This window comes from Podarcis pityusensis, assembly GCF_964106645.2.
Source record: "Podarcis pityusensis genome assembly, chromosome: 16".
NCBI lineage: Eukaryota > Metazoa > Chordata > Lepidosauria > Squamata > Lacertidae > Podarcis > Podarcis pityusensis.
In genome coordinates, this window is record NC_138041.1 from 15,645,880 (window position 1) to 15,657,213 (window position 11,334).

The 11,334-nt window shown below is 51.6% G+C and overlaps 3 protein-coding genes across 4 annotated transcripts in view; all 3 read left to right on the forward strand.

The window, feature by feature from the left end:
• The first annotated feature begins 1,844 nt into the window (after positions 1–1,844).
• Positions 1,845–4,857, forward strand: LOC308465742 (uncharacterized protein). 2 transcript variants are annotated; one of them, XM_080985945.1, is made up of 2 exons: positions 1,845–2,171; positions 4,484–4,857. In XM_080985945.1, the coding sequence occupies exons 1-2, from the start codon at positions 1,893–1,895 to the stop codon at positions 4,832–4,834; spliced, it is 630 nt and encodes a 209-aa protein (XP_080842071.1). In that variant the 5' UTR covers positions 1,845–1,892; the 3' UTR covers positions 4,835–4,857. The 2 variants fall into 2 exon arrangements, with proteins under 2 accessions (XP_080842071.1, XP_080842072.1); XM_080985946.1 differs by having other exon boundaries at positions 1,846–2,171; positions 4,487–4,857.
• Positions 4,858–5,076: 219 nt separating this feature from the next.
• Positions 5,077–11,334, forward strand: part of NAALADL1 (N-acetylated alpha-linked acidic dipeptidase like 1) — a 318,716-nt gene continuing 312,458 nt past the window's right edge. The window contains exon 1 of the mRNA XM_080985919.1: positions 5,077–5,178. The gene's annotated coding sequence lies outside the window, so the exon portion shown is untranslated. The remainder of the gene's footprint in view (positions 5,179–11,334) is intronic.
• Positions 6,690–10,122, forward strand: LOC308465758 (uncharacterized protein). Its single transcript, XM_080985966.1, has 2 exons — positions 6,690–7,072; positions 9,012–10,122. The coding sequence occupies exons 1-2, from the start codon at positions 6,788–6,790 to the stop codon at positions 10,104–10,106; spliced, it is 1,380 nt and encodes a 459-aa protein (XP_080842092.1). The 5' UTR covers positions 6,690–6,787; the 3' UTR covers positions 10,107–10,122.

Sequence of the window (11,334 nt, forward strand, 5' to 3'; positions counted from 1 at the left end):
ACTTGAGCCCAGCCAAAGACTGCATTTTCAAGTTCTGCTCTGTTTTTTCCTGGCAGGGCTCAGCAGTCTTGGTCCCTTAGCTCCTGGCAGGCAGAAATTCAGGAGCTGAAGCGCTCTCTCTCTTTTTATTTTCCTGACATGGATGGGAAATGGCAGGCAGAGCTACACCTGTTGGATGTTTGCCTATTCTGCAGCCACTAAAAGTCTGGGAGTTCCATGCCCTCTAACATTTCTCAAATGAAAATAGGGACATTTCTCACTTTCCTCCAACTGACCCTCCTCAAACTCCCCCCCCCCCATTTTTGTCTCCCACCTGCAAAGAGAGGCATGTGCCACCACCATTACACCAATGGGACACAGCACAGAAGCCCCGAGAAAACCCCTTAATCCCGATGTTATTTTATTTTTTTCTTTGGGAGATTTACAAAAAGAAAAACACACACCAATAAATAAATTTTAGAAAGGGGCAAGAGACACAAAGCATTTTTTAAATAAAATCAAGACACCTTGTGCACTGCCAAAGAGCAAGCCAGCAGTAAATCACACCGTTCAATGTTGGCGTTAACTCTTTATTAGCAAAAACACGATTTTCACAGACTTGGCTGAGTGTCAGACCTAATGAGCACAGCAGGTAGGTCTGGCCCCATTAATCAGTTGCCAAGACCAGGCATAGGCAAACTCGGCCCGCCAGATGTTTTTGGCCTACAACTCTCATGATCCCTAGCTAGCAGGACCAGTGGTCAGGGATGATGGGAATTGTAGTCCCAAAACATGTGGAGGGCCAAGTTTGCCTATGCCTGGGCAAGACTGAAGGTCCTCTTGTCTGCAGTGCTTTCTTCCAGGCAATTGGAGACTGTGTCTGCATGTAGCCTGTCGCCGCTCTGCCCATTTCAGCCCTCTTCTGATTCTATCACAGCAGGAGGGAGATACCCGTGACTCTTCACCAGCCTAACCTGCCTCTCGGCCTCCCCCTCCTCCTCTCCTGCTTCAGCTTCTGCCTCTGATTCTGGACTTCTCTCTGCCACCGACTCTCCCAGCTCATTAAGCCCTGTTGCCTCTTCCCAGTCTTCTCCCTCTGACCACTCATTGTTGGGATACTGCCAGGGAGACGGGGGCATTTGGCAGGCCCCCAGCTGGCTCCAGCCACCGACTGGCAGCCGGGCAATCTCCAGTAAAGCATCAATCAGCGACACGAGCCTCAGATACCTTTAGAGACTTGGCACGCTCTAATCAGCAGAGTAAGTAACTTCTCACAATGGTAAGGATGGAGTGGTGGACAGAGACATGTGTAAGCATTATTTATAGGCATTTATTCAGCATAGTTCAGGAACAAAGGAAAAAACATGTCTGCTTCCCTTCGTGTCCAAGCACACAGCAGTACAGCAAAAGCAATATACAAACGGAAGTTCCCAGCAAGCCTGTGCTGGAAGTAAACAGGCATGTGACACACAACAGTCATGCCTGTTCCTCTTAAGGTGGAACGGAACTATATCCTAACAGTCCCACCACCATTCCCCAGGCTCAGGGTATCCTTCCCTTGGCGGTTCCCCAAGCTGGTTGCTCCCACCATTCCTCTGCATCCAACGAGTCCGTGACATGGCTCTATTAAGAAACAGTGCTTCTGGACATGCGCCGAACGCCTTCTCCTCCTCGGCACTGGGGAGCTGCTCCCAGCTCATGCAACTCTGACCTTAGGGGCCCCGGATTCTGCTCCAGCGGCCAGCCTGAGCCCTCCAGTGGCTCTGCATGGGTGGGCGGGCTACCCTAGGAGACAGTGGGAGTTCAGGAGAACCCTGGACTAGTGAACTCACAATGGGGGGCTGTGTGGCGGGCAAGGAAATTCCAGAACGCCTCCACTTGGCCTCAGAGTCACAAGCCACCTGACCAGCGCCATGGCTTCCCCGAGGGAGCTTCTGCTGTCCCTGACCCTAGTCTGGGCGCTGGTGCTGCTAGGAGGGACAAAGGGGGCTGGTCCCGAGGGTCCCTGCGAAGCACAAGTCCGATATCGAGAGAGCAGCTCGGAGACTGGCGGCAGCTGGCTTGGCACAATTGCTCTGCTCAGCAGTGTTTGTGCCACGTGGCTTTTTGTTTTTTACGCAATCCATTGCCTATGTGCCAGCAAGGACCGGTGCAGCCAGGGACTAGAGGGGGACTGCGACCTGCGTTGGAAGGTGAGGGAACATCTACCTGTCTTCCTGTGTACCTACTGTCAGAGGGAGCCGGCAGAGAGAACAGGTTGTCTGCAGTACAGAGAAAGACTGGGAAACACCGGTTAACTTTCTTTATTAAGGAAGCAGAACAGAGAACACACAGAGACTTCTATGGGTTTCTCCTGTCTTAGCAGTTGTCCGGACTGGCTTGTAACTCCCTGCTTCACTCTCTAACCCTCTGTGTCAGGCCTCTTCCTCTGTCTACGACGAGACTCAAAGGACCCTCTCTGTTTCTGCTCGGTGACATGCAGTAGACGCCTTGATCTGGGAGTTTGTGGGGCTTGCAGGCTGCCAGCAGAAAAGCTCTCAGGGTGTTTCTGCGGTGGAGATGACAATCTGATTCCTGTTGGCTGGGGCACCTGCCTGTTTCCCCCCCTTCCAAGCTCCCAGCATCTAGCACATCCCAGTTTTCCCCCTCTTCTGAGGTGTGGCTGGTTTTCCACCACCAGGAGCCTGGATCCACATTTTCTCCCTGGGGGGAAGGTGGCTCAGGTGGGCTTCCACCTTGGTCAGGTGGCTTCAGGGCCATCTTTAGCAGGTGCGGCGCCAGGGTGCAAATATCCACCCAGCGCCCCCAAGTTACCATGGATAGTGTTGGAGTGGCCGTAGCTGCGCACTGCCAGCCATCGAGGAGGGGCACAACTCTCCCCCGTGCCGCTGCAGGAGAGCGATCCCCGCAGAGGCTTGGGAGTAAAGTTCCGCCCCTCCCAAGCCTCCTCGAGAGGAGAGCAGAGGCTTGGGAGGGAAGCTGCGCCTGCCAGCCTTATGGTTGGTGGGGCGCAGTTGGCGGGCGTGCAGGGAAAGGGGAGGCCACCGGCAAAGCCATGCAGCTCCCCCACTTGCTGGGGTGCCTCTGAGAAGCCAGCGCCCTGGCGCGATGCACTACTAAGCCCTATGGGAAAGATGGCTCTAACTGGCTTCCATCACTCCTCATCTAGCCAGTCCTTGACACCGACCTTCCCATCCATCTGCCCCATTCATCTTCCGTCTTTCCTCCAAGGAGCTCAAGGTGGCAAACGTACTTCTCCCCCCCCCCCATCTTATCCCCACAACACCCCTGAGAGGTAGGTGAGGCTGAGAGGCAGTGACTGGCCCCCGAGGTCACACCCAGTGGGCTCCATAGTGAGTGGGCAGTTTAACCCCATTCTCCCAAGTCTTGGCACGACACTCTAACTGTGACACCACACCGGCAGGAATCAGCGGGAATCGACTACTTTAGAAGGAAGCCCTAGCCTCTGCTGCTCATGCATTGGCCATCTCTGGAATAGGCTACTGCTGTGCTCTCTGTATGGGGCTGCCTTGGATGACAGTAAAGAAACTTCAGCGGGCGCAAATACAACTGTCTCATATTATAGCAGATGCACCGTTTGCAGGTGGATTTTTGGGCCCAATTTTAAGTGTTGACCTTTAAAATTGTATATGGAGTATTAAATGTGCCAAACGTTATTTCATCTCCCCCAACCTTATCATACTTAGCAGAATATGTCTGTCCCACCTGTATTCATTCAAAAACATGTGGTTTTTGTACACATTGTTTTTCCTCTCCAAAAGCGGGCATTTTTACAAGCCAAGGTGCACCTTAAATAAAACACACACCCCCAAATTTGGAATATTTATAAATGATTTAAACAGCACAGATTCCACCCTGGGATAGGGGAATCCCGCTGTTCACTTCCTCCTTTTTTTGCAAGAACTGTCCTCTTGTTCCTACCAAGATTCCTGCTCTTTGACCAGTTATTCTTAGCATAACAAGAGGATCTGCCCTCTTATCCCAGGACTTATTGCACTTACTCAGGAGCCTGGGGTGGAGAGACTATGCCAAAAGCTGTCTGAGGATCCCTCGTGCCTGGAGATTTAGGGAAGGCTGGCAAGATCTGCCTCTCAGCCACGCTTGGAGCCTTTATCCATTGATGGTACATTTCTCAGGGGCCTTCTATAGGGGCCCGCATGCTTGTGGTGGGTGGGGCCACAGTCAAAAGTGAGTGGGGTCCTTTTCTTCTCTTCCACTTCCCCCCATTTTTCCTCTCCCCAAAACGAGGCTTGCATGAATTGGGCTGAGGTTGGCAGCTGGCCACCATGGCTAGCTTCAGGCTGCCCACCCTTCTCCTGTGTGTTTGGCCACCCTATCCTCAGAATGCTAGGACTGTAGAGTTGGAAGGGACCACCAAGGGTCATCCAGCCTGACCCCCTTGCAATGCAGAAATCACAATCAAAGAATCCCCTGGGGACAAGTGTTTGTTCTGACTGGTCTGTTGCCTCTCCTCTTCCCCAAGCAGGGCAGCCAGGCAGCTTGTGGGGAAGGAGAAGAGAACCACCTCACTGCATCTCAGGAGCTGGCCTGCACCCGGACCAGGGGCACGTCTCGCAAGCCGGTCTGCAGCCAGGCCCAGCAAGCCTACGCCCGGCAGCTGGCCTGCATGGAGCAAGAACTGGAAGGCTTCCTCTCCGAGGTGAGGAACCGGCGGAACGCCCTCGGAGACATCGTGGTGGAGGAGAGGTGCCCCCAGAACACGGAGCGGGGCCAAGACAAGCTGCGCATCACTGTCTACGAGATCTCAGACACCGAGGGGGCCGGGCGGCCGCAGCAGAGAGGACGCAGGCGGAAGATGCAACTTTCATATTAATTATATAAAAAAGACATACATGAGAGCTGAGTTGGCCTGGCTTGGAACATGGGTGCACATGGGTGTATATTGGTATACATGGGTTATGTGGAAGTACCTGGGGGTATACACTGGTATACCTGAGTGCATATGAGTGCATGGCTTGCACACGGGCGTGTACATGGGTATACATGAGTGCACTCAGGTGGGTGCATGTGAGTATACATATTTGTATGGGGGACATGGGTGGCGCTGTGGTCTAAACCACTGAGCCTCTTGGGCTTGCTGATCAGAGGGTCGGCGGTTTGAATCCCCATGACGGAGTGAGCTCCCATTGCTCTGTCCCAGCTCCTGCCAACCTAACAGTCTGAAAGTGCAAGTAGATAAAAAGGTACTGCTGCGGAGGGAAGCTAAACAGCATTTCTGTGTGCTCTGGTTTCCGACACGGTGTCCCGTTGTGCCAGAAGCGGTTTAGTCCTGCTGGCCACATGACCCAGAAAGCTGTCTGTGGACAAACGCTGGCTCCCTCGGCCTGAAAGTGAGATGAGCACCGCAACCCCATAGTCACCTTAACCGTCCAGGGGTCCTTTACCTTTTTTTAACCTTTCCCCTCTACATATTTGTATGGGTTACTTGGGGATATACATGGAAACATATGGGTGTACGGGGGTGCACATGGATGTGCTGTGGGACTTCATGTGGCTAAAGAGAAAGTGCTATGAGGTCAGAGCTTGAGTAAAGATGGGCAGTCATGCTTAGCTACAGAGCCTAAGGGGAGCCAAGAGGACTCAAATGTTATTATTTATTTTATTTATTGCATTTCTATCCCATGATTTTCTCCAAAGAGCTTTATTATTGGCTTCTGCACCAAAGGAGCCAAGCCTATCATTGCAGTATTGGGAATAAAACATGGAGAGAGGAGACATTTGAACCCAGTCCCCTGGATCTTAGTCACAATACTGCATATCCTCCAGCATTTCTCCAGTGAAAATAGGGGCTTCCTATTCCATTATTATTATTATTATTATTACTATAATATTTTATTTATACCCCACCCATGAAACTGGGTTGCCCTAGCCACTGTGGGCAGCTTCCAACATGTATAAGAACAATAATAAAACATTACACATTAAAAAAACTTCCCTATGCTGGGCTGCTTTCAGATGTCTTCTACAGGCAGCATAGTTACGTACTGTATTTTTTGCTCTATAAGACTCACTTTTTCCCTCCTAAAAAGTAAGGGGAAATGTGTGTGCAGCTTATGGAGTGAATGCAGGCTGCGCAGCTATCCCAGAAACCAGAACAGCAAGAGGGATTGCTGCTTTCACTGCACAGCGATCCCTCTTGCTGTTCTGGCTTCTGAGATTCATAATATTTTTTTTCTTGTTTTCCTCCTCCAAAAACTAGGTGCGTCTTGTGGTCTGGTGCATCTTCTAGAATGAAAAATACGGTACTTATCTCCTTGGCTCGGGGTGTATGTGTCGGGAGTTATATAACTCCATACCCTCCAACATTTATCCAGTGAAAATAGAGACATACTAAAGCAAAGCAGGACATTCCAGGATCAAATCAGAAACTGGAACGGCTCCTGTAAATCTGGGACTGTCCCTGGAAAATAGGGTCTGATGCTGTTGAAATAGGGTCTGATTTATGTGGAGACTTGTTCAGATCACCTCAGCAAGGACTGGAGTCCCCATCTATTGGCAGATTGAATAACCAGCAAGGTCTTGCCTTGTTAGCAAGCAAGGCGGTACATCTACTGCAGATTGATCAATAACAGATATCAGATCAAGAGGAGTCCAGCTTTCCTCCAGCCCAAGGCAGCGATGGCGATGATGACACAAAGGAGGGCAGCTGTGTGACTCTGGGCAGGAGGGAGGCTGGGCCAGAGGGGCCTCTGGCTTGCATGAAACACCAGGCAAAGCCAGTGCCTCCCTGCCCGCCCCACTTTCTGGCTTCCCCAAGCTCTTGGCCATGGCTGTCAAAAGCTCCTCCCTGGCGTGGTCCTTCCTGGCCGTGGTCTTCATGATCGCAGGGGCCGCTGCTGTCCAGAGCGCCTGCGGACATCACCACCGCTACCGCAAGCCACGAGCCGACACCTACGAGTGGCAGGGCTACTTTGTGGCCCTGACCATCCTCCTGGGCAGCGGCTGCGGCCTGGCCTGGTGCATCCTCATTGTCACCTACAACATGGGCCAAAGGGGAGGCCAGGAGTTGCCACAGATCCCCTCTGCAGGTGAACAGATGCCCGCAGCCATGGTGAGCCTCGGGGAGCTGGTGGGGCGGGAAGGAGGCAGGTTGCCAGTGTGAGAAGGAAGCGGAAGGGAGCCCCTTCTGTTGCAGGAGGCCAGGTGGTCACTTCTGCGGACCTCCAGAGGTTGCTGGACACAAGAACAGCCCGTAGGTAGCTCAGGCCAAAGCGAGGGGCCTGTGCAGTCCAGCACCCAGTTCTCACAGTGGCCAAATTCCCCATGGAACCTAGCAATTCAGATAGACTGCCTCTGTGCCTGGAAGTTCCATAACAACCTAAGCTGAGCCTCCCAGCTGGATTAGGCCTAAGGGGGACCAACTGGTCCAGCATCCTGTTCTCACAGTGGCCAACCAGATGCCCCAGTGCAAACCCAAAAGCAGGACCCAAACGCAAGGGCACTCTCCCCGCCTGCCGTTCCCAGCATCTGGTATTATTCATACTGACTCTGACAGTGGCGGTTCCACACAGCCTTCTCCTCAATGAACTTGCCCAATCCTCTTTGAAGGTGGCCATTGCTGCATCTTGTGGCAGTGAGTTCCAAAGTCTATGCACTGTGTGAAGAAGGACTTTGTTTCGTCTGTCCTGAATATTCCAACATTCAGCTTCACTGGGTGGCCCTGAGTTCAAGGATTATGAGGGCGGGATAAAAACTTTCTCCTTATCACCTTACACCAGGCATATTTTTACACACCTCTGCCATCTCATCCTCCTCCCTCTTTCTCTCCTTTTCTCTAAATTCAAAAGACCCAAATGTTGTAGCCTTTCCTGGTAGGGGAATTGCTCCACCGCCTTGACAGTTTTGGGTGTTCCTTTCTGACCATCTTCTACAATATCCCATTGGATCAGATACAAATGGTATAATGACCATTGGCAGGTGTGTCTAAAGACAGGGCCAGCCCAATAAATGATGCCGCCTGAGTCCAAGGACAAGATGGCTGCCGCCACCCTCTTCCAGGAACAAAAGCTGACCAGGCTGGCCACTGAACGTTGATTCCTCCACTGCACCAGAGGGCAGGAGACCATGGCCACGTTCACACCTGACATATAAAGAGCTATCACTTTAACAGTCCCAGCTTCCCCCGTAGCATTCTGGGAGCTGTAGTTTGTAAAGGTGCTGAGAGTTGCTAGGAGACCCCTATTCCCCTCTCAGAGCAGCTACAATTCCCAGAGTTCCCTGTGAAGAGGGAATGGTTGTTAAAATCATTATGGGAACCGTAGCTCCGTGAGGAGAACCGGGGGCCTCCTAACGACTCTCAGCACACCTCACAAACTACAGTTCCCATGATTCTTTGTTACCACTATTTAAAGTGGTAACCCGGTGCTTTTAATGTGTGGTGTGGCCTTGCTTAGCGGGTTCAGAACAGGCATACACAGCTCTGCCCATTTTCTGCCCCTCAGTATGTACCACCGCCTGAGGCAGCAGTCTCACTCTGCCTCATGGCTGAGCTGGGCCTGTGCATTAGGATTGGGTGGGGTTGTAAGTTGCCCTGAGGTCAGAGGGAAATTAAATGAAGCGACTGCAGATAGTGGCAATTCAGGAGAGAATGTTTTAATTGTAATTTGGCCATTATATGGTGGCACCTCCCTTTGAAAGTGTCCAAATATGGCTGCCTTAAAATAAATAGTTGAGTATCTTTGTAGGTTAAAAGGTCCTCCTACTATCTTCTCAATAGTGCCATTTCTGATTTTGAATTTGGGTCAGGCAGAGGGATCGGTTAGGCAGAGAGAAACCTGTGTCTTGGATGAACAAGGGAGGTGGGGAAAGGATGGGTAGTTAGGAATACTTTTGTTGAAGAGGGGGTCCTGAGGAGGGAGGCTTTTACCATCAAGGCTGCACTGATCTTGCCATATTTGCAGGCAAGATAGGAGTCAGGGGCTAGGAATGGAAACCAGAGGGGCCTGACCTTGCAAGGCCCTGAAATGTGACCTCTTTTCTGCTTTGGACAGGGCCACCAAGACAAACTGACACTGAGCCCAGGGATGAACCGTGAAAGGTCCGTCAGCTTTGCGACCCTGCCTGGGCTGAAGAGCCAAGTCACAAACGAGGAGGACCAGCCTTGGCTGAAGCGACAAGTCTCAAAGGAGGAGTTTCGGACGAAGTCCCAGTTGGACACAAGCATAGGAAGTCGGACGCCGTCCCAACTGAACTTAAACCAGGGGGTTCGGGCCCCATCCCAGATGAACGCAAGCGAGGCAGTTAGCACCCTGTCACAGATGAACACAAATGAGGGGGTACGGACCCTGTTCCAGATGAACGAAGCAAATAGGGTTCCAGCCCAGATGAACATGACTGAGGGGATGAGGGCCCAATCCCAGGTGGATGAAATGATTGGGAACCCCTCCCAGAGGAATGTGAACGAGGTAATTTGGACCCCCTCCCAGAGGAACATGAACGAGGTGAACAGGGCCGCCTCCCAGATGAACACGAATGAGGCAATTTGGACCCCATCCCAGATGAACACGAACAAGGTGATTTGGACTTCCTCCCAGATGAAAGCAAATGAAGCAGTTTGGACCCCCTCCCAGAGGAACATAAATGAGTTGAAAAGGGCCCCATCCCAGATGAACATGAAGGAAGCGATTTGGACCCCCTCTCAGAACGAGGTGACTAGGACCCCAACCCAGAATAACATAAACAAGCTAAAAAGAGCCCCAACGCAGCTGAACATAAATGAAACGGTTGGGACCCCATCCCTTCCACCTCAGCAGGAAGGCCAGTCCTCCAGGCCCGAAGAGCAAGGCGGTGGCACTCTGTGGAACTTCATGGAGCAGGAGCTGGAAAGGCTTCTGAGCGCCCTACGCCTCCACCGGACCCCCACGCCAACCCCCGCGGCTGAGGAGACGCCGGCCCCCTTGGCCAACGATACTCCGAGCGCCCCAGCTGAGGAGGTGCCGAAACCCCCGGCTGAGGAGGTGCTGGGCCTCGACCAGACTGAGGACAAGGAGACCTTGATGCACCTCATCATCTGTGAAGTCCCCCAAGACAGAGGAGCCACCAGGGGTCGGGGTCGCAAGAGGAAAGCGAGCAGAGGACGCAAATAAAGTGCAGAGAAAGAGAGAGGGTGGCAGGTCGGTGTGTGTGTTGTGAGGCAGGAGGAGTCATTGGTAGAAACGGCTTCCTTCACCGCCACCCTCCTGCATATATCCTCAGGAGATTCCTTGATTTTAAAGCAATTCATCCCAGGAGCTCCGAAGGGCCTACATAACCCTCATAGAATTGCAGAGTTGAAAGAGACCCAAAGGGTCCTCTATTCTAACCCCCTGCAATGCAGGAATAGCAGGAACCATCTCAAAGCAACCCTGTGAGGTAGGCTAGGCTGCCCCAAGTATACCCAGTGAGCTTTGCGACTGAACAGAGTTTTGAATGCAGGTCTCCCTCTTCTAAGTCCAACAGGCCGAACTTCCCCCAAACTGGTGCTATGGGTGTAGCCAGGATTTATTTTAGGGGAGGAACAGGCTTTATGTTGGGGATGGGGGAGGTAGAACTGAGCTATCTGTGATGCAATTGGTCAGTTAGTTGAGTATTTATTACTTGATTTAGTGGGGGGCAGCTGTCCCACTGCTATGCCCATGCCTGGTGCCCTCCAGATGTTTGGACTACAACTCCCAGCAAGTCCCAGGCAGCACAGCTGTACGATGCTAGGATTGGAGGGAGCTTGTACTGTAGTTCAAAACCTTAGGCCTGTTATTCTCAGGCTAACCTAGCTGTCAGGAGCCAGACTCAGGGGTGGTCAGCAATAAAAACACCTGGTGTCAGAAACCAAAGCAGTGCAGGCCTAGTGCTCCTACCAACTCTTCCCAGTAGGCAAATTGTCCTTCTTGTAAAGGTATCCCATGAACTAAAAGTTATCTAAATGGCAGAGCTCAAATGACCTTTTTCACACATGATTTCATTTCTTATACAAATACTGAGGGAAATAGTCTCTCAGTGCCACCAGCTTTTGCCAATGTCTGGTTCATTTCAGCTCATATAGAACCTTTATTTTCTACCACGATGGAACCCGATAATGCTTTTATTTTTCAAAAGTCTTTATTATTTGTAAAGGGAGCTTTTATATAAGCTAGTACTTCATTATCCCTCCGGAGCTGCGCTGGATGTTTCGACGTGTGTCCTTCCAAGCTCCTGACACTTGATAGTTCAAATCTCTGAATCTTTGGGGTTTCTCTCTGTCTCTTTGTTATGTTTGCACCTTTTTTGTTTCTTTTAAAATAAAAAACAAATCAGCTAAGAAAGACCGCTGTGCCGCGAAGCTATGGCACTCTGCACATG

Coding starts and splice junctions, on each gene's coding strand:
- LOC308465742 (XM_080985945.1), top strand. CDS start 1,893: ATGGCTTCCCCGAGGGAGCTTCTGCTGTCCCTGACCCTAGTCTGGGCG. Junction 2,172..4,483: donor ACTGCGACCTGCGTTGGAAG/GTGAGGGAACAT, acceptor CTCTTCCCCAAG/CAGGGCAGCCAGGCAGCTTG.
- LOC308465758 (XM_080985966.1), top strand. CDS start 6,788: ATGGCTGTCAAAAGCTCCTCCCTGGCGTGGTCCTTCCTGGCCGTGGTC. Junction 7,073..9,011: donor AACAGATGCCCGCAGCCATG/GTGAGCCTCGGG, acceptor TGCTTTGGACAG/GGCCACCAAGACAAACTGAC.